This window comes from Uranotaenia lowii, chromosome 3 (assembly GCF_029784155.1).
Source record: "Uranotaenia lowii strain MFRU-FL chromosome 3, ASM2978415v1, whole genome shotgun sequence".
NCBI lineage: Eukaryota > Metazoa > Arthropoda > Insecta > Diptera > Culicidae > Uranotaenia > Uranotaenia lowii.
This window is the reverse complement of record NC_073693.1, coordinates 65,862,402-65,885,085: the sequence shown is the minus strand read 5'-3', so window position 1 is coordinate 65,885,085 and position 22,684 is coordinate 65,862,402. Positions and strand designations below refer to the sequence as shown.

At 32.5% G+C, this 22,684-nt stretch overlaps 2 protein-coding genes across 5 annotated transcripts in view; one reads left to right on the top strand and one right to left on the bottom strand.

Moving 5' to 3' along the window:
• Positions 1-22,684, top strand: part of LOC129755375 (uncharacterized) — a 197,005-nt gene that overhangs the window by 49,651 nt on the left and 124,670 nt on the right. The gene's annotated exons all lie outside the window — the stretch shown is intronic.
• On the bottom strand, positions 18,708-19,748 carry LOC129752257 (probable serine/threonine-protein kinase mkcB). The gene has a single exon (XM_055748043.1). It carries the CDS (start codon positions 19,746-19,748, stop codon positions 18,708-18,710), a length of 1,041 nt encoding a protein of 346 aa, XP_055604018.1.

Below are 22,684 nucleotides of genomic sequence, written 5' to 3'. Positions count from 1 at the left end.
TGAAGATTCAGTAAAAGAAAACGATTGTCATTTCGATTCAAAATCATTTTGAGGATTATTTTATTGATCAACATTTAAGAATTCAAGAAATCAAGCTCGGAATTCGAATCCAAGGTTTTAATAAATAACAAAAAAAAAAATTGATCTATTCAGGTAAACTTTAAATAAAGCGCTACACGACGGTACTAGATGAAGATTTGAAATTCACTGACAGAATGGTTTGCAGATGCAATATTGAGTTTAATTTTGGGTTTATAAAAAGATTGGAAAGAAAGAGGGTTCGACCGTTATAAAAAAAATGAGATAGGAATTCATAAAAAAGGTGAATATTGGAAACCAGGATTTGATTTTATACTACAATTTGAAAGCAAGTGAAAGCATGAATATGAAAAGAACAAGTTAAAGTGGTTAGAGATTCAAATTATTCAATTAGGAAACCGACATTATGATTTCGATTCTTGATGATTGATTTAAGAAAGAGGTATTGAGTTTCAATACACAGTTTATTGATTTAAAAAAAAAAGAAATATAGATTCAGTGTTCAAAGGCTAATGCCAGATTTTGATGGAAAAAAACAGTTTCTAGTTCATTTTGCGACTTGCGTTTCCAATTTAAATATAGGATCAATAATTGAATTCATCGCTCAAATAAAAGATGAATCCCGGTACTTGCGAATTTTTGAAAATTTAAGATTCGGATAAAAAAAAAATCAGGTACAGAACAAGGTTTTGTTGTTAGATAACTGTTTATAAAAAAAACAAAATCGACAAAAAAAGAAGGCAAATAAAGTTTTTAGTCAATGATAATTTATAGCAGCAATCAAACGGGTTAGAAGAAATTAAATTTATTATTGTAACAACGTCATACATCTTTCGAATGTAAGAATTTGGCAATAACAATAGGATGAGAAAAGCTACAAATGATTTTTTTTCATATTAAACAGTGTGGTTAAATTTCAGGCTTGAACGGATCTACTAGAAATGATTGAAAAAGAAAGTATTTATGATTCACTTCATAGTACATTATTACATAAGAATATATTCAAAATTGAATTCTATTGATTGAATTATTTAAAATTGAAAATAAAATTCAGAGTTCCTATTGAATATTCAAATAAAGGCCTCGAAAACATTTTCTAGTTTAACACTCCTACAGTACTTGCATCAGCACAGTACATCTTGTAGCTCGTTGCCAATTCAATATCTGTCAGTTAGCCCCAACGTTCGGAGTGATATTTTGATTCAGTTTTCCAGGATGAAATTAAAAAATAAATAAAATTGAACTCTAGAGACAAATACAAAATATAACATGTGTAATACTTAGAAGAATAATAAAGTTAAGGTCCAACAATGAGATGCTATAATAAGATTAAAGGTCGGCAATGAAAAAACTTAATATTCCAGAAAAGCTTATGATTTAATATAACTCAGAAAAAGAAATGATCTCAAAATTAATAATCCATATCAAAATTCAGATGTTCAAATTTGAGCTTCAGATTAAACTTACAAAAAAAACCCAAGCATCAGTGATGGTTTTCAAATTGAAGACTTAGGCTCAATAATTATTATCAAAAAAATGAGTTGGATTTGACTTCAGATGAAAGGAAAAGATTAAACATTCGGGATAAAAGAAAACAACTAAAACCAATTTTCAAATCCAACATTTAAACCCGAGTGATAGAACTATCAGTAGTCAGCAAGATTAAAATTAGAGTTCGACATTCATTGGCAAGAATAAGATTAAATAGTCTAATAACAGGTGTGAACCCAAAGTTACCATTTGGTTTAAAAAAAAACAGAAAAAAAAGCAAACAAACATACGTTTCTCTGAACTGTATCACCAAAAGAACTGTAACGTACCTCTTTTGATCATATGGTGTTTTTAGACAATTTTTTTTTATAACTAACGATGTAGAACTCTCAACCTTATGTACTGAAAATAGATATAACTCAGGTTAATAAATAATGGTTTGAACTGAACGATCAAAAATATCAGATCAGTTAATGAGTATAGAGAAGGGGGGTAATGTGGTAGAGTAGAGTTGTATCAATAAAATTCGAATTGCAAATAAAAACAGAAAACAAGTTAAAGATAGACTCAAGATTTAGTTAGGGTATAAATGAAATTTAATCCAAGAAATTACGCTGGTTGGTTAATTTTTGAGTAAGTAAAGCTTAGTTCTTTTAGAAATGGGACAGTTACGAATGCCTGTATCTAAAAAACCATTCGTTTGAACGAAATACTTTCTATGAAGAAAAAGAAGGTAATGTTATGATCTTTCATGAAAAATTTTGAAAAAAAATATTTACCGTTTTTTGTTAAAGAAATTTCAACTTTATTCTCGGTATCTCCCATTAGCCAGCGCACACTTTTTTCAGTCATGGTATTGATCAGTTTCTCCAACTTATACTTCGTAAAATCTATATTTTAGGTGGCTTCACCCTCCTTCTTCAATTTCTGAGACTTTTTGGTCCAATACTTCTCTGGAAACTGGAAACTGGAAGCATTTTGGTGGATACAGTTAATTCGAAATGAACAAATTTGATTATTTTTTACCACATTTTTGAACGTTTTTTTTTCGGTACCGGTTTTAAAGCTTAAGAGCTTTGGAACTATCAAAAAATAGTTGTTTGATGTTGGATTTCAATGAGTCATCACTCGGCAACACTTTCAGCTTAAAGGAGAAAATTGTTTTGGACATTTCAGCGATCTACCCTTAGTTTTTCGTTTATTGAAAATTAAAAATGCTGGTATGAGACTTGACTTCCTTGATGATCTTTAACCGTTGTTGGCGATCATGTGCTTCTCTCCAATGCTTGATTTAAACTTTGTGGACATTATTGACAGTGTTTGCATACTTATCCACCACAAAAACTCAGTAATTCTTTGAATAATCAACGGTTTTGTCAGCTATCAATTTGATAATGACGTATTTTCAAGGAAACTGTGCAAAATTATTTTTTTCTTTTTCTCTTGCATCGTACATATCTCAAAAACGCGTAAATTTTAAATTTTGAAAAAAATAGGTCGAATAGTACTTTTTACAGGAAACAAAATGCTGTCAAAATTTTCAATATCCAATAACTAGTTAACGAGCTATTAGCAAATGAAAGTGTCCCATTTCTAAAAGAACTAAGCTTTATTATGATGTAGAATGTAGCTCAAATTGAAAGAGTATAGTTAATCGTGTAATCGTAGAGCTTCGTAAACTCCTTGGGGTGACGCCGTTTAACGGCCTTTTATCCATAAACGGTTTTGTATTAAATTTAACGTGTGAGAGAAAAAGAGAGGTAAGATACATCTCTTTCACGTTTGTAGGAAATGTTCATCAGACGATCAGTTTGGTAGAATAGTTCATGGAGATAGGATGCTCCGAGCCAGCTTCTCCTAGAATTTCCTGCGACGGTTACGACATGTATCTCAAAAATCATTCGTTTGATCAAAATTCTTTATACATGCAAAATAATCTGCACTTGGTGGCTACGTGAAAAACAACATAATTTTTATCCAATTGATTTTCACGTAGATGCTACGAAATCTATAAGTAAACGCGTCCCTATAAGAATCCGTGTTTCGCCTCACCTAAAATTTACGTGATTTTTTAGTGATTTCAAACGCACTGAGCTCATGAAAGCTACGGGGAATATTTTTAGTATCGGAATGAAATGTAGGTCGATTTGCTTTTTTTTGTTTTATAAAGATGAAAATAAAACAAAATGTCATTGTGAACTAACTTTATTTTCACAATATTATGCCTTACGCTTCACGTTTACCACAATAAAAACCATAGAACGGTAACCGACACCAGTTTCGGAAGGGCACTTGCATCCAGATCCATTCCTATTAAAAGGATGGAAACAAAAATCAATTTATTATAATTCAGAATAATCAAACAGTTGAAGACACTCACCAAAAAGACAAAGCTAATTATGTTTATCAATGCAGTTCCTCTTCCGGGGACACACAAATTTTCACAACAGCTGGCTGACAATTCTCTTTTCTAATAACAATTTACAATCACACGCTTAAGACAAATGCATAAAACGGATTTAGATCACCCGTAAAATTCATGTGTATGTTATGTGGATGTAAGTAGCTTTTACCAGGGCATACTCTGTGGTTACAAAATTCACGTAGAATCGATATGATGCAACAAAATCTAAATTAACGTGAAAAATACCGTAGAAATAATTTCTAAATTATTTTGGGTGTATGAAGGAAATGAAGACAACCTTATGAAAATTCATGAAAAAATTATAAAAAATATATTTATCGTTTTTTATAAGAAAAATTCCTACTTAGTTGCCGATCATGTGCTTCACTCCAATGCTTAATTTGAACTTTGTAGACATTTTTTACTGTGTTTTCATACTTTTCCACCACTCACACACAGTAATTCTTTGAATACGAAGTTTGATTTTGAACCTGCCTGCTATTCCTATAAAAAAATATAATGTCGAGAAAATTTATTTTTTCGATACAGTTTTCAAAACAGTGTCGAAAGGTTCTTTGCAAGGAAAAAACTAAGATCTGATTCATCAGGTTTAAAAACTTTATTCTGAAGCATATTTTGCGGTATTGCTTAAAATCTAAAACTCGACGTAATTAAAAATTAACGACTCATGCTGAAAAACCCCGCAATTTTTATGACCTGAAACCGATCAAAATAATACAATATTGTTGAAACAACAAACAATCAGCAGTCATTTTTTTGCGCAAAGCAATCTATGTTTTATAGCTTTTTGTAAAAAACACACTTTAAAAATATTATATCTATTACTCGATAGAATTTTGTAGCCTCTATTGGAGAAGTGATATTTTGTTCTTAGCAACAGTTCACCTCTTGTCTTTGATTCTTTGTATTTAAAAAAAATATAGGAATAACTCTAACCGATAACATTGGTTTGAAATCTAACAATTATAAATGAATAGCACAAAAATTAGTAAACTTTTGGTTCAAATAAATATAGCATGAAAAGGTCAACAATATCCTCAATTTGTTGTTACAAAAGATTCAGCACAATAAAGTTTTTTTTCTCTTTATTCGTCGATTTAATTATAAACTTGAGAATTCAAAAAATCAAGTTATTGGATTTGAATCGTTTTAAACTGTTTAATATTTATTCAATTAAAATATGAGCTTCATTACCCCTTCTCCACATTCCATCATTTTGCACAGGACATTTCAAAGTACAACGAACAATTGTTCCAGAACGTTTTTTGATTGATAATACTTGTTATTTAAATAACAAGTATTATCAATCAAAAAACGTTCTGGATTAACTTAGTGCTACCTATTTTGAAAAGTAATGAAAAACTGTTTTCAAAATCATCCTTCCAAAATGTATTTACGAAACTAAAAAAAAATTCAGACACACCCTGTAGCAGGATCGTTTCACAAACAAACACCGAACGACCGACCGGTAAACAGCAAGTTCGATTTGATGCGCGATGAAAATGCTGTGTCAAATCTGGAGCTCGTGGATTTCAAGTAATCATAAACATTATCAACATTTTTTAAACCATGCATTGGCATGCTTTGTTATTAAGCTGATGGCAAGAATTTGATAAAATAATGATTCAAAAACTAAAAAGGGATAATGAGCAGGTACGGTTTCATTGTTATGGTCATGTAAATTCACAATAGCATTTTTTTCTTTTCGGGAATTTACATTACGTCGTAAGTCATGTAAATTTAGTAGAAATAACTTGTTCCATTTATTTGCAGGTTATAACATGTAATTATTTAAAACTGTTTTAATAGTTTTCTAGCAGGGATTATATACAGAAAGATGCTTATCTTTAAATGAAAAACAAAAAATGCCGGAAATGTCTATATATTTTCGGGATATTTATTAAAAAAAAGTTTGACAAGAGATTAGCAATATCGTTAATTTTTTTAAATGAAAAATTTTAGAATATATTTATGTGAAAATAGAGCAATTCATGTTTAATTACAACATTTTTTCGACAAATTTAGAAATTTCCTCAATATCATAAATTTTAATAATTCTCGGACATATTCATGCCCTTAATGCCCAATCGATAGAGGATTGCCAAATCGTTTTGAGATAAATGAACAATTTCACCTGAATCAAATTTTAAAAAAAATATTTTCAACATTGGTACGTTATATTGCTCGTTTAAACAGATTTTGAAATCTTCGCAATTCTTTCTTGAAGAAGAAGCAGCCCGTGGCTTAGAGGACAGCCTCCAAATTTACTAAGACAACGGTCATATCCTCAAAAGATGTACGCTCAGAGCCAGATAAAAAGGAATGTATTCGAGGAAACATCAAGTTTCATTGAGATCCTGTATATGGTTGTGTTCTTTTAGAGCACTTCGCAAACGTCAAAACTCAAAAATGAACTTTGAAACTAATTGACTGAAACGAACTAGGGTCCAGAACATTTTCAACTGTTTGTTTTTACAGACCGACATGATTGTTTGTAGAAAAATATAGTGTATTAGAATTTTCACGCCAAAGTGAAACGTACAGCTTTGTTTTGATTTATCGTGAAAATAGTTGTTTTGCTAAGTAATAAATTAGTTAATTAAAATATGATATTTATGATAAAAAGCGTTTAAAATTTCAGATGATGCTTTTCTTCTGTGTTGCTCGCTTAAACTCACCCTAATGTAACACTTTCAGCAGCGCTGTAATTTTTTTTAATTGCGGTAGTCGAGTTTAGGGTGTAACTACTGTTGCGTTATTTCAATTTTTCTCAATTGTAGGTATACAATAACCTACATGAGACTGAAAATATGTTTTGATTCGAAGTTATAAAAGGAAAAAAAAATATTTTTTTCCTGAAAATAAGATCTTTTCTTCGCCTGAGGAACAACGTTTTAACCAACCAGAAATCGGTCTTTGTAAATTTATCAACTTAAAACCTCTATCTTCTAAAATGTTCCAGTTTGCAAAAAAATACACACAGTGAAACACATGTGAAACACATTAAACGTGTTATAAAACTGTTTGTAAGCGTCAATAACCGTTCAGTTATACCAAAACTGCAATCACGTAATTTATCTTGCAGTTTTTGGAAACGTTTACACTTGGTCAATGATTGATTGGATCATTCATCGTAAAAAAAAACATCTCTTTTCTCTCAAATTGCCCAAAAACCTTAACTAAACAACTAACCATTTTATTGCCCAATTTGTAGAGAAAAACAATTCTCTCACGTTTTCCGAGCGCCCTGAACCCAGAAAAAAGGGAAATAAAAATTGAACCGATCATGATTGACGATCCGGAATCCAACATGAGTTTTTCATCGTTTCCATCCTCCGCTCCCAGAAATAGATCTCGATCATCCATTAAAAACGCGATCGCGCCGCTGCCGTTTAACGATTCAATTTGCTCTAGGTCAGTGCTGTTGATTTTTTGGGTCCAACGAATTAATCACTCTGCCTCGCTTTCTTTGCCGGGCAGTGATTGACGCACAACAAACACCAATTGGAGTGTGATAATTAAAAGTCATAACTGTTTTATTGCCCTCCCTCGGGCGCTCTCTTCTTGATGTTGCTTAGCTACGTGATGGAATTCAATTAGCGTTCGGGTTCAAATGATTCACATCATCAAATCCAGTAGTGGAAGTTTACAAAGTAACAACACTGAGATATCATTGAACTAATGTGAACTTGGCATAAATCTAGGGAATTGTTGATCCAGACCACTTTTGACATTCTCAATGAGCTCAGTCGTGCAATTGAAAAGCTCATTCGAAGCCACTTGAAATCAACCCAGACCACCAGGTTTTTATCTTGAATGGAAGAAGAGAAGAAACAAAATCCTTTCCAATTTCCTTATTGCTTTCCCCCCCAGTTTAATTCTTCAACCAACTTGTGTATCGTTCGTCCTCAATGTTATCATCAGCATCGTTTGTTTTTTTTACTTTAAAACTAAGTCTGCAGCAAACTGGCAAAACCAGATGTTCAAGCACGAGTTCATGACGAATCGCTCAGTCCAGCAGACTTGATGGGCAAATGGGCTGGCCAATGCAGCCCTCACTGGAACGCCCCTTTATGTGTCTTGCGCTGGTCGTACTGACTGAGGAACCGATCGGGAAAATGTGACCACATCGAGTGGTACTTCTTCTGCGGGACCTTAAGGAGCAAATTCAGTCAGAATAATAAGCAATTCAATCGAGATGTCCGCTTTAAGTTGGGATATCTGAGCACAGTGGGATAAGGTGCCAGAAAATTTAGATAGAACACAATTTTTTTTTGAAAGAACATACAAAAAGTAAAAATAAAAAGATTCGCTGTTTCGACTAGTTTCCCTATTCCGAGAATTTCGTATATGCCATTATTAAGTGTTTCTTGAACAAATCTTGTTGTTGATCGATTAAATTCTAGATAATTAGAAAAATAAACTTTCAACATCTTTACAGAATTGTTTAATACCGTAAACTGAGGTTACTTTGATCAACAGCCCAGCATTTCTCAATTAAGCGGAGCTCTGGCGTGATGGGAGGGTTCTTGTCCTTGAGAACCACCTGCACGTTGTTGGCGGCGTACCACTCCATGGCCTTTTTACCGTAATGGCAAGATGCCAAATCTGGCCAAAACAGTACGGAACAACCGTGTTTCTTCAGGAAAGGCAGCAGACGTTTATTCAAACACTCTTTCGCGTAAATTTTTTGGTTGACAGTCGGAAGCTATGAAAATGCTGCTTTTCAAGCCACAGGTACAGATGGCTTGCCAAACCAGACATTTCCTCGCGAATTTTGACAGTTTCATGTGCTTGAAAATATCTGCTACCTTTCGCCTTCCTTTTGCCGTATAAAACTCCTGTCTCGGAAGCTGCTTGTAGTCGGCTTTGACGTAGGTTTCGTCGTCCATTACCACGCAGTCAAACTTCGTCAGCATCGTCGTATACAGCCTCCGGGATCGCGCTTTGGCCGTCGTATTTTGTTTATCATCGCGATTTGGAGTCACTACCTTCTTGTAAGTCGATAATCCGGCTCGTTTTTTGGCTCGATGCACGGTTGTAGACGATACACCCAGCTTATTTGCGGCATCTCGGAGAGAGAGGTTAGGGTTTCGCTTGAAACTACCAGCAACTCTCTTTGTCGTCTCAGCGGCTTCCGGTTTTCGATTTCCCCCCGATCCAGACTCCCTGGCTGTCGACAAACGTTCCCCAAACACTTTAATTACATTTGTAACGGGTGATTTGGCAACTTTTAGCGATTTTGCCAGCTTTGCGTGCGAGTAGCTCGGATTTTCGCGATGCGCGAGCAAAATTTTGATACGCTGCTCTTCTTCCTTGGACGGCATTTTGACAACTGAAGAGTTAATTCCAAAATCAAAATAGGAGCAACATTCTACACACACACACACCTTCAAAATTAGGGGTGTTCAGGTTTTTTAAATGCAAAATTGAAAGAAATACGTCAAGTTGATATTGACCAAATTTTGACCGTATCACCCTTTACCATACCTTCTAACACAGCTTTGACCGATTTTATTAACAAATTTTAAACAAACAGGAAATATCTGAACAAAATCTAGACATTATTCATGAATATACAAGAAGGAAGAAGTAGAATAGAATTACTAGAAATTTAAATTTTTCTCGAATCACACCAGCAGCGTTTGAATCCTGTCTAAGGGTTTAACAAAAAATTGATGGTAACTTTTAAGTAAACTTTAATTCATTCACTTCTGGACACCAAATCTAAAATGTTAAAGAGGAATTTGAGTTTTTTTTATTTATTAACCCTCTAGAATCCTAGTTTTAATTTCACTAAATCATTCACAGGAGCTTAACTAAAACTTTTGCTCCACGATTAACTTTATAAATGAGGAAAAAATTATGACAATAAAATTGCATAAGCACAGGACTTGGGAATTTAACTTTCTTTACTTTCCATCCTCCAACCATTTTTTTTTTCCATAATTTTGAAACACATTCAGACTAACTCATAGCTATATTTTTGTTATAATTTTTGTGAATTTTTTCCTCAAATAAATGATATTATTCAACTTGTATACAATTTTTCGGATTGTTGTCGGTGTTTCCCAACCCGGTCTTTAGACGGGGTTTATGTTTCATCTCTCCTACCTATCTAGGACTCTTAAACCTTACTCCAAATAAATTTTTTAGAACGAAAAATAAATGCATTAAGGATTTCTGATGCCACCAAATTAGTTTTTCACATGAATAACCGGTAATGGACCTAGCCAGTTTTTCATGTTTTTAAGTTTGACACAGCTTGTCAAACAGTTTTCCTTTGTATGATTTGTTAGATTAACATATTTTGAAACATTCTACGTAAAAAGTAAGTAAAAATTATGATTTGCATTAGTTTTATGGCGATTTTGGTTGACCCTGTCTAAAGGCAGAGTTGGGCACTAGAAGGTTGAAAAAATTCTGATTTACGCCTTTTAGCCCTACACGAGTAGCAAAATTTACCCCAGTTTTAATTGACGTAACAATTTAAAGTGATTTAAAGAAAATACCACGTTTATTTAGGAAAGTGCAACCACGTACATCCAGAATAACCGTTAACTCGATATGTTTACATATGGAAGTTTCACACTTATGAAATGTTACGCTAGAGATTTGGAACGAAAGTGACAATTTGACCGAAGGTTTGGTGTATATCTATTTTTTCTAACAGATCAGATGGCGCCTCTTTATGTTTACATTAGTCTCTTTACCTTTGATCAACTTTAAAATCGGGTAAAATCAAGAGAACCAGGAAGCCAGTTCAAATCACCATTTTATTTTATACAACAGTATTTAAGAAAAGCATGCACAGTGTTCAGAATTAAACGATCGTTTTCGATGTTAAGCACTAGAATTTCAGCTCTTTCTTTCGCTCTGTATCGACTAATAGCTGAAACGGTGTTTATCTGTCAAAATCGGCTGAAAATTGACGGAGTTTTTCGACGTTCCAATCGGATACATCCAGTCGGCGCCAGATTTTTTTCCATTATTCAATTATTCTTTATTTCATTTTTTTTTGGTTTCTCTGAATATTCAGATTTTTTTTTAATTTGAGATTTCATTTGTCTTTAAGTCGTAATTTTGCATTACAGACCACGTTCGTTTTAAGCAACATTCGATTTTGGCAATATTTGATTTTGGCAACATTCGATTTTGACATTTGTACGAAAATCGAACGGTTTTAAGAAACAACATTACCTTTTAGTTTCGTTATAACAGGACGAATTTAATTTAGACAAATACCATGAATACGTTTTTATGTTCTAAAATGCTCATAAATTCCACCAATAACAATAATTTTTTTTTAAATTTTATAAAGTACTCAAACTGACAAAAAGATGAAAAATTCAAAAAAGTTAAAAAATAAATTAAAAAAAAAGACTGAAAATGACAAAAAAAAACAACTAAAAAATGATGAAGAATGACAAAAACAGCATTGAAAAAAAAATTGCAAAATGCATCAAAAACATGATGAAAAAAAATTGAAAAATGACTATAAATGATCACAAATTGACTAAAAATAACGGTTTTGATAATAATAATAGTTATTTTGTGAAAATAACTGAAAAAAAAGTTGAGAAAAAAACCGATAGATTTTGGCAACATTCGATTTTGGCAACACAAAAAGTACGGGCGTGTTGCCAAAATCGAACGGGGTCCGTATTATATGCTCGAATTGGTTTAGTCAAGTATAAGGATTGATAATATATTCCTTTTCGATGTATATACTTCAAGAATAACTTTCTCCCATTTTTTTGCCAATTATAAACCACATCAATTTTCAGATTTGGAACTTTTGATTTTTTTTTATTACAAACTTATTTTCATGGACTATTCACGGGTTCCAATGATTCGGCTCTATGACTGATTGAGTTTTTAGTTTTTGTGTTCAAGGGTAGATTTTTCCCGTTTTAAGATCCTTTTATTTTGCCGACTTCCATTTATTTAATGTATTTTTATTGTTTTTAAATTTTCCAAAATATTTTTTTTTATGTATTTCGGTTTAAGATTGACAATTTTAAAACGGTTTTCAATTTATTTATTTCAATATTTTTCACTTTAATCCATTCCAATTTTCTGTCTTTTATTTACTGAATTTTCATGTAATAATATGTAAAATTTCAGATATGTTTATATCATCAAATCAATTGTACTTATAATTTTTTTTATTTCTCAGAAACGATAATATATCTTAAGAAATATTGAAATATTTTTTGAGATTCATTTTTTTTTTGTTCAATATTATAATTTTTGCTGTTGTTTAAATTCGTTCATTGATTGACTTATGAAAAAAAAAATTGTTCCTTTTTATTCTTCAATTTTTAAAGTTTACGTTTCAATAATCAATTTCATTGCAGTTTTTATAAATTTCCCTCTGAAGTTTCATAAATTATAAAATTATTCAATTGACAATTTCATTTTATGACGAATGCTCAAAGTTCGTTTTTTAACTTTCCCGTCATTTTAATGACAATGTCTCAGTTTCCATTAAATGTTTCGTTTGAAGAGATCTTGTTTTTTTTTTCAATATTTTATGATTTTAATAATAAGTTTGATTCTTCATTTGATGACTGCTTTATTTTGGAGTTTCAATTTTTTCAAAGTGCTTAAATTTCAAACTTTTGAATTTTTACTTCGAAAAAAAAATGGTTATGGCTAACGAAAAAAGTCATTTTATTATTTTTAATATTAATTTGAAAAACGAAACTGATTATTTTAAATTTAAGAATTGGGGAATAGATTGAGTCGATGAAGGTCATTTTTTAATTTCTCAAACTCTGGGATCTTAAAAGCTTCGTTTTGGTTAAAATCATATCCATGATTTTTGATTGATTTTTTCAGTAACGGTTACATAAGTAAATTTGAACTATCAGGTTTGTAAGAGAAAATTGAACATTTTGTTCCAAAAAATCAACATCAATTTTGTTTCTTATTTAGAAGCGAGCCTGGTAATGGTTTTTGTGCCATTTTATAAGTTTTTTAAGCAAAATTTTTCGTTTCTTAAGCAAAAATTAGAAGGCACGATTTCACATAAGAAACAACAGTTCAATTCAATTTTTCCATACAAACCTAAAAGTTCAAATTTACTCATGTAGACGTTATTTAAAAATTCAACAAAAAAATTGTGGATGAGTTTTGAACCAAACTAAACAACTTAAAATTCCAGGAAATGAGAAATGAGAAAATAGTCCTGAATCGTCTCAGTTTATTGTGGGATAGTTGATTTTTATTGACATACATAGTTAAAGTTGAATGAATGTGACTTTTTAAAGAATTTTGCAATTTTGACAAAAGGCTTTTTAAACATTTATCATTTTTCCGTAATCCGGTTTTTTTTTTAATCTTATATAAGGTTGCCAGAATTTTTTCAGCCTGTATCCGGACCGGATGAATCCAGGCTATTTTATCTACAAAACCTGGCAAAATCCGAGCCAGGTCAATCGTATTTTAGTCTTTCAAAAAACCCTTCATGATTGTTTTATAAAACTTGCTCAAACAATTTCTTTTTGCAAGCAAAAAAAAATAAATTACATCACAATTAGTTTTTTAAGTTTGATTTGAGAATAGAAATGAGGATGGGAATAATTCCGGGCAAAATGCTGGCTGGGAAATCCGGATTTTTATATTAAATATCCGAGCAAATCTGAATAAAACCGGGAAATCTGGCAAACTTAATCTTAAATCAATTCTCTTCTCTATTCAATCCATTAGTTTTGCAAAACTAAAATTTTTAAAAACATTTTTATGGTATTTTTATGTAAGGCATGTTAGTTTGGAGAAGAATCATAACAATTCTTTTTTTGTTAATAATTTTAATTGTTAGATGGGACTTTTTATATTTTTATTTGTTTGAAACACAAATCTTACAAATTCATACAAATTAAGAATTTCACATTATTTTATCAACAACACTCGTGAGCTTATGTTCAATGATTATTTAGTCATTGTCAATTTTTGGAGTATTTCAGAGTCATGATAAAAAATCTAAAATTTATCAAATTTTGAAGTTCCAAATTATTTTTACTCAAATATGATGAATATCTAAAAAGAAAGCTTTTCAGAGAAAGCAGTTGTTCGCTCAAATCTAAAATTTATTAGAAATAATATGTAATTTCAAAACGACAGACACCCAGTATGAATTGGTTTTAAGGTATTCCCGTTGAAATAGCTCCGCTTATGAAGTCAGGGATTGAAACTATTTGTTTCATTCGACATTCTGGAGCTGCTACCCAATTTTCACAATATGCTGTATTTATAGATTTGAATAAAAATTTATTTAGAAATCATTTCAAAAACTTTGCAAAAGTAGCGAGGTTCATCTTAAAAAAGTATTCGATTTTATGAAATTTTCACAACTCGTTATTCCTCCAGACTTTTTTTTTCTCGTAAAATCATTCATACAATTCCAACCGCTGCAACCACCGGTAAGGAATTTTTCATTCAATTGCAACCTGGAGGACGCATTCAAGTTTCCAAATAAGAGTAGGAAGATAGGTATCCCATTCAAGATTGCGCTTTCAGTGCTGAAGACCTCAAGAAAAAAAAGAAAGAATAAAACCACAACAGTTTCAACAACCTGAAACCTGAATCATGACACTCTGCCTGGTCGACCAACTGACTGGAAGCTTGTTTCATTCATTGAGATTTTTTAGAGACAGCAGCGGCTCAAGTGCGATTTTCTTCCATTGGGAGCTACACATGGCTTTCGTCGCGACTTGTGGATGTATTTTTTTATTGTTGCTCTGGACGATGCGTTTCGAGAAATGGGAAGGAAAAAAATTGAAATCAAGAAAGCATCCCCAACTGGTTTCGATGAATGGCCTTTTAAGATAAGCGATACGAGGGCACACGTCACATTCAGGTTCGATTGCATGCAGCTAACAGTTCGTCTTCGCAACATGGAGGTCAGTGGTTTTCGATACTTTTTGATCAGTGAAAATATTAAAATAAAAATAATAAAAAATGAACATGGAAAACAGATTTAAGATCAAATGTTCAAATGCAGAATCCAAAGCAGCTTCTGGGAAAGTCACCCAGTTCAATATTTTCCGGTTTTGGCGTAATAGGTTTGTCAACCTGTATTTTAAGTTTTACTTGTACATTAGGGTGGCCCAAAATTGTACTATGTCTGGGATGTTGGGGGCTCAAGCTTCAAATGATAGCTTAGGGTGTAAGAAACAATGATGTTTAGAGGTCGCACTGGTTCGATTTTTGAAAAAAGGCCATTTTTTCGAAATTTTGTCCTAATAACATTTTCAGATCTTGAAAAAGTATCAAACATGTGTCTCTAATATTTTTTAAATTTTCTTTATAATGTAAGTTTTAAACTAAAAATTTATTGGGACTGTTTTGGACTCTCAATTTGTATGTATGATTTTTTTTAATTACGCAATACTGTGAACTTTTGTAAAAAAAATACTTAAAATTAACAAAAAAAGTGTACTTTGGATTAAGATTTTTAATCAATATTGAATTCAAAAGATGCACGACGTTAAAATGTGCAACTTTGCAGAAGAAAGTGTACAGCTATGACTAGTCGTTTCAAAGTAATTCAAGTTTCACTGTGGAAAAAAGTCACAATTTTCAAATTTTTGCTAAGAATTGCTCTATATTATGATGTTGTTGAGTTTTGAGCAATCTAAGAACCAAATAAACTCCTGACATCAATTTTTTTCATCCTTTTATCGATCCTTAAATCACCAGAAAGAACCATTCCAAGTTTCTAGATTTTTTATTGATTGAAGTTCGTGTTACCCATACTTGGGTGACGGTTTGGTGAATGTGTTATGGCTACAACCACTTAAAAAAAATTTAAAATAAAAATCTAGAAACTAGTCATGGTTGTTTCTGCTGATTGAAGGATCGATAAAAGGATGAAAAAGTTTGATATCAGAAGTTTATTTGGTTCTTAGATTGCTCGAAACTCAACAACATCATAATATAGAACAATTCTTAGCAAAAATTTGAAAATTGTGACTTTTTTCCACAGTGAAACTTGAATTAATTTGAAACGACAAGTCATAGCTATACACTTTCTTCTGCAAAGTTACACATTTTAACGTCGCGCATCTTTTGAATTCAATATTGATTAAAAATCTTAATCTAAAGTACACTTTTTTGTTAGTTTTAATTATTTTTTTCACAAAAATTCACAGTATTGTGTAATTAAAAAAATTATACATACAAATTGAGAGTCCAAAACAGTCCCAATAAATTTTTAGTTTAAAACTTACATTATAAAGAAAAATTAAAAAATATTAGAGACACATGTTTGATACTTTTTCAAGATCTGAAAATGTTATTAGGACAAAATTTCGAAAAAATGGCCTTTTTTCAAAAATCGAACCAGTGCGACCTCTAAACATCATTTTTCTGAGTCGCCGCCTTATGAAATATTGTTTCTAACACCCTAAGCTATCATTTGAAGCTTGAGCCCCCAACATCCCAGACATAGTACAATTTTGGGCCACCCTATTGTACATACATACTTGTTGTTAAGCGAAATTCTAACATCTTATCGTAAAAAGATACTTTGAATCATTTAAAAAAAATAGTTATGAACGCAGCTAGTTGAAAAATGTGATTTTTTTAGCAAAAGAAAATTGTTAATTAATCCAACGGGCCTTGCCAAGAATCAATAATAAACTTTAGAGTTTTATGAGTAAACAGGAGAGTTTGATAATAAACTTGGTTTTTTTTACATGATTTCAATAGTCAAAAGTGTATCTCATATTCTACCAACCAATTTATTTGCTAGGATGCAGAGGTAACCTCGGTCTTAAAGCACAAAATTATTTTTTCATCCTCTTCTCTCTCTCTCTCTCCTTTCTATCTATTTACTACTAGGACGTGGCCGTCGCCGATATTGATGTTTAAAGAGAGCACATCAGATTTGTTCAATGTACTGTCAGTTCCAGACATCATTCTTTCAACCTCTGGACAAAATTGATGGCCTTGGGCAATTATAAAAATAAATATTGGCGATGTGCAACTAGTTCTACTGAACCATGCCAGAGCTAAAAGAGATTGAAGTGTAAATAATGAAAATCATTTTACAAAAAAATTGTAAGAAGCTGTATAAGGATTTGTTTTGAAGCTGAACAGAAGGAAGAAAAAAATCAATCTTTTTCAGAGAAATAAGGGTTTTTTCCTCAAAAATTAATTTTCGTTATAAAATACGATAAAAACCGTAAAAGCTACCCGTATATAATTTTCGAACAAACAAAAAAGGGAAAACCCAAGAATTGAATAAAAACCAGATCAGTTTTACTGCGTGATTCCACACTGAACTAGTTGAATATGCTGGGAACTGATTTTCAAGTTTCAAACAGCATCCGATTGCTTTGAGTTTTAGGGCAAATTTTTCTAGGTTAAAACAAAACATAAGCTGATTGATATTTTTATTTTGTCAGAAAATTGTATGTCAAATCAGAATTTGTTTTCAACAATCAGAATTAAGTATATGTAAAAAGAATGAAAAGTTAGAAAGTTAAAATCAAAATGTCTATCTGTCTGTCTATCTGTCTGCCTATCTGTCTGTCTATCTGTCTGTCTATCTGTCTGTCTATCTGTCTGTCTATCTGTCTGTCTATCTGTCTGTCTATCTGTCTGTCTATCTGTCTGTCTATCTGTCTGTCTATCTGTCTGTCTATCTGTCTGTCTATCTGTCTGTCTATCTGTCTGTCTATCTGTCTGTCTATCTGTCTGTCTATCTGTCTGTCTGTCTATCTGTTTGTCTATCTGTCGGCCTATCTGTCTATTTGTTCCTATAGACTCGGAAACTGCTGAACCGATTTTCGTGTAACATGAAGGGGGTGGAAGGTTCCTATAATGGTTTGAGACCCCTCTCCCTCACTGGAAGGGAGAAGAGGTCTTTCCAAACAGAACATGTTTGAATAACTCGAAAACTGATCGAAATTTAGCATGAGAGTGTATTTGGTTAAAAGAATCGTTTTTGAAATAGTTTGATATCTTCCCTTCTTTTCAGTGGGAAGATAGGGAGTGGAGATGGAGGCCTAATTTCGAGAACTTTTTGAGCTAAGGAACCAAATTGGGCATGAAAGGGTATTAGGGTTTTAAACTAGGGTTACCATACGCACTCTTTTAAGAGTACATGTACTCTTTTTCGACCGATAAATGGATGTACTTTTCTTTTTGTGAGATTTTATGAAATGTACTCTTTTTTTATGAGTTTCAAGAAGCTTTCCGGAAGTTTTTCTAAGCTTATTCGGGTCTAGAATATCCGTGATTGAAATCGGGCAATATCCGGGCAAATCACACAAAACTCCAGGCTTTTTCTATAAAAATTTAAGAGAAAAAGAGAAAATTGAATACATGAAAAATTATTTAGACACATCAGCAGTGTTCAATTAAAATTTTACTGTAATATTGGCTATTTTTCGGTCTAGGGATTCAATCAAACAACATGGTTTTTGAAATGCCCGACGTTTCGACCATTTTTGGTGGTCTTTCTCAAGGGAACTGGAAGTTTATTATTATTTTTAAACATTAGAATGAGCATTGTTAGCATAATATGTAGTGTGTAGACTCACTTATCTGTCCGTTGTTATTGTCAATTTAGTTTTTGTCCAACGTTTAGGAGTCCAGTGTTCGCTGCTCTTCTGTGGGAATATTGTCGTTAATTAACTTCTCACTGTTATTTTACTACATTTCTTACGGATTTAATCGGTGAAAAATGATAATTTTTCATCCGATATTCTATGGTCGCACTTCTACTTAAACCTACTTTTCAAATTATGGAATCTATTGTGTGGAATGTGTGGATAAGGTTGGAGGCCGGGCTATCTGAGGTAATGGGTGGAAGTTGTGCTGTTGGACTATTTACAATGTGTGGGTTTTGTGTTTTGGAACGAATATTACTGCTAATTTTGGATGTGGTTTTGACTGTGTGTAGTATTCCTGCGTATGTTGTATTTAATTTTGCTGTGTCTGTCCTGTAATTGACGGTGTTTTCTGTATTGGTGATGTGGCACATCTCCAATATACGGAGCGTTGATGTGTATTGCGCTCTATCGATGATTTTGGCTCTCGCGTGTTCGAATCGATGTTCTGTTTTGATAACATGATCCGTCATAGCTGTGGTATCTCCCAGTTTTGATTTGATGTCGGTGATGCTGGTGACTCCGCTCTCCAATATCTTTTCGTATTTGTTCACATCGGATTTGTGCCCATACATTCTCTTTGTGAGTGTATTCGTGCTCAATCCGATGTAAACTTTCTCGCAATCACGGCATGGTATACTGTAGACTATGTTGGACTGTTGAGCTGGCAATATGGGGTCTTTAACAATCGGATATAATTTTCCGATGTTGTTGACGGTTTTCTGGGCAATTTTAATGTTTTTGAAATCCTTTTTCAGGTCCCTGATGATTCTGGTGGATAGTGATGGAATGTAGGTAAGAGTGCGGTAGCAGAGATTAGTGGATGTTCCGGATTGTGACTGGTCGGTTGATGTGTTCATGGATGCTGATTCGTTGTTTACGTGGTGCTGTGGCTGTTGGATGTTTGATGACGAAGGTTGTTGTTGTTGGATAGGTGATGATTGTTGCTGCTGTTCGATAGGTGATGATCGTGGTTGCTGTTGGATGGATGATGTTGATGGTTGCTGCTGTTCGTTGGGTGATGTTGGCTGTTGCTGATGGGCGATTGGTGATGTTTGATGTTGTGGTTGATGCTGGATTTTTGCTGATATGGTCTGATGTTGTGATGTGGTAGGTTGTTCGCTAGGTTGGCTGTTATGATGTGCTATGTTGTCGTCGGATATGGTCATGTTTGAGTTGATTGAATTTAGTTGGTTTAGCATTCTATTTATGAGTTTCGCCGGATAATCGTTAGCTCTCAGGTGTTGAAATATTGTTTGTTTGCATTGCTGTTGCGTTTGGTTTGTCGTTATCTGGGTTACTCTTTTCATAAAGTTATGGGCAACGTTTAATTTCATGTTCGTGGGGTGGTGGGAATAGAAATTCAAGAGCCTACCTGATGCAATTGGTTTTGCGTACCACTGTGTCGAGATCGTTTGATCAGGGTTGCGAATAACCAACGTGTCGAGGTATGGTATTTTATGTTGCGTTTCCTGTTCCATTGTAAATTGCAACATTGGGTGGTAGGAATTGAACGCATCCAATGTTTCTTGTGTTTTGTCATAAGGTAGGGCTAATAGTAGATCATCCACAAATTTTCGTACGTAGGGAATTTGAAAATGTAATTTTCCAATCACGGTTTTGATCAATGTGTCGACAACGAGCTCCGCTAGAATTGGAGATAAGCAACTGCCCATTGCCGTACCTTCGGTCTGTATGTAGAAAATGTTTCTAAACTGAAAGTATGAGCTTTCGAGGCAGAATTCTACCATTTCAAGAAACAAATCTAGGTTAATGTCCGTGCAATGCCTTATGCTGCCCCACTCTTCGATTAGGTTTTTAATTACGAGGTTTCTTGGGATGTTTGTGAATAGGGATACAACATCGAATGAAACCATTACATATCCTTCTGGTAGCTGTATTTGGTTTATTTCTTCGGCGAACTGGAAACTGTCTTTAATGCTATATGGGCTCTTGATTCCACCTTTCAATATTTGAGCCAAGTGTTTTGAAAGAGCATAAGTTGGTGCTGTTATGTTGGGGACAACAGGGCGGAGAGGTAGGTTTTGCTTATGTGCCTTTGGTTGTCCATAAATCCTTGGACAAATTGAATTTGATGTTTTTAGGTGGTATGCCGTATTTTTATCAATCAGTTTTAAATTTTCTAGTCGTTTAACAAATTCATTTGTCTTGGTTTGTATGGAAGCTGTGGGATCTTTCTTGATGGGTTTGTATATTGGGTCTTGTAACAGCGTTTTCATTTTGTTGTTGTAATCCTCAACATACATAATAACCGATCTTCTTCCTTTGTCGGATTCTAAGATGTAGATATCCTTATTTTCAGTAATGAACTTTTTGGTTATGATGTGTGCAGTTTTGCAGAATGTCGTTAGGGGATTTTTATGCTCGTTCCAATAGTTTAGGTAATTTTGGATGTGGTTTACCGCTTTGCATCGATTTGAATCTTGGACTTCTTTGTCGGTTGTTGTATTGAGAATCGATTCTAGTTGCGCTATCATATGGTAGATGGGTACTTGTCCAAGATTCGTGATAGGTAGTGTGAATTTCGGCCCTAAGCTCAAGAGGGCTAGGGTTTCCAGTGGGACATCTTTAGTTGTGGCATTCAATATAGCTTTTTCATTTTTGGTGGGGGTTTTGTTGCCTTCATTTTCTATTTTTGTTGATATTAGTTTAATAATTTTTTGATTCTTTTTCCGTTCCAAGTTTTTGTATTGGGATTTGGTAGACGTATTTTGAGAGGCAACTGTTGAATTTTACAATTTTAGATCATGCATCGTCAAAATATTATTCCTTGATTGAATGAAGCATAAATGTAGGTTCGATTGATTATCAGTTATCAATGAATGAGATCATTTAAAACTGACACATTTTTAAACTCCATATAAACAAAACTTAATGTGATAATCCAAATTGAACAAAAGATTCAAGTTCAGGTCGGTAAAATCTACCAAATTAATTATTTAAACATAAGCACCAAATTGCTGTTCTCTTTAACTTTTTACTAAATTCTATAAATAAGTTTTTATAATAGTAGGAGGTATTTATTGGAAAAAGGTCCTCTCCCAATGTTCAAAAAGGTTCCTTTTTCATCTATGTTTTAATTTTCATATGAATTTACGGAATTTTAGATAACCTTATTATTACCTGATTTTATTTAGAGTCACGCTACATAAATTTTTTGAAATATTTTCGATAAGTTTGTCTTTGTTTTTCAATTCTGAATACCTATGTTCTAAAAATATGAATCTTTAGTTTTTTTTTCTTATCAAAAGTTCACATTTCAAATCGCCATTAATTGTTTTTTATTTCAAATTCAAAAATCTACTGCGGAATTTTTCAATCAACCCTTCATGAAAATGAAGAAAAGAAATGTAAATTAAGATGAATATTATTATTATAATTTTTCTAACAATCATGGTTAAATTTTTACCTGATCTGACATTTATTTAAGAATTCAGTTTTTTTTTAATATGTGTTATGGAAACATTTAGGTATTCCAATTTTGATATCAATTATTCGAAATTATTTTGAAGCAAATTTCAAGTTCAGAATAAGGAATATCATTTTGAACAATTTATCAATGACTTTCCGAAAATATCACTGATTTGACAATTACGTTGTGTTTTTTTTTTGAAAATTTTAATTTAGTTTATCAGTAGAATTTATTATGTTTTGAGTTTGTGTGATAATCATGAAGTAAAAAATAATAATGGTTGAAATTCATATCCTTATTTATTTTGTATTTTTGGTATTGTTATTATTTTTAGCTATATTAAAATTTCGAAAACATAAGTTCCTTCGCACGTGGCTGCCGCAAGATGAAGTTTTTGGCACCGTTAGCGTTAATCATCATTAAATTTATTAAATTTTTCTACCAAAACGTACTTTTTGTTTTTACCTTCAATGTGGCTCACAATTCACTTTTGCGTTACGCATTTTTGTCATTTCTGTTTCCTGCAACATACAGTTTTTTCAATAGAATCTTTAAGAAAAATGGAGAAATGTCCCGATTTTTATAGGGAAAGAATATTACCATGGTTCGCATCCACTGAAATAGACAACTAATTTTTTTCAATTTGGCGTGCAGTTTGGTCTGATTGAATTC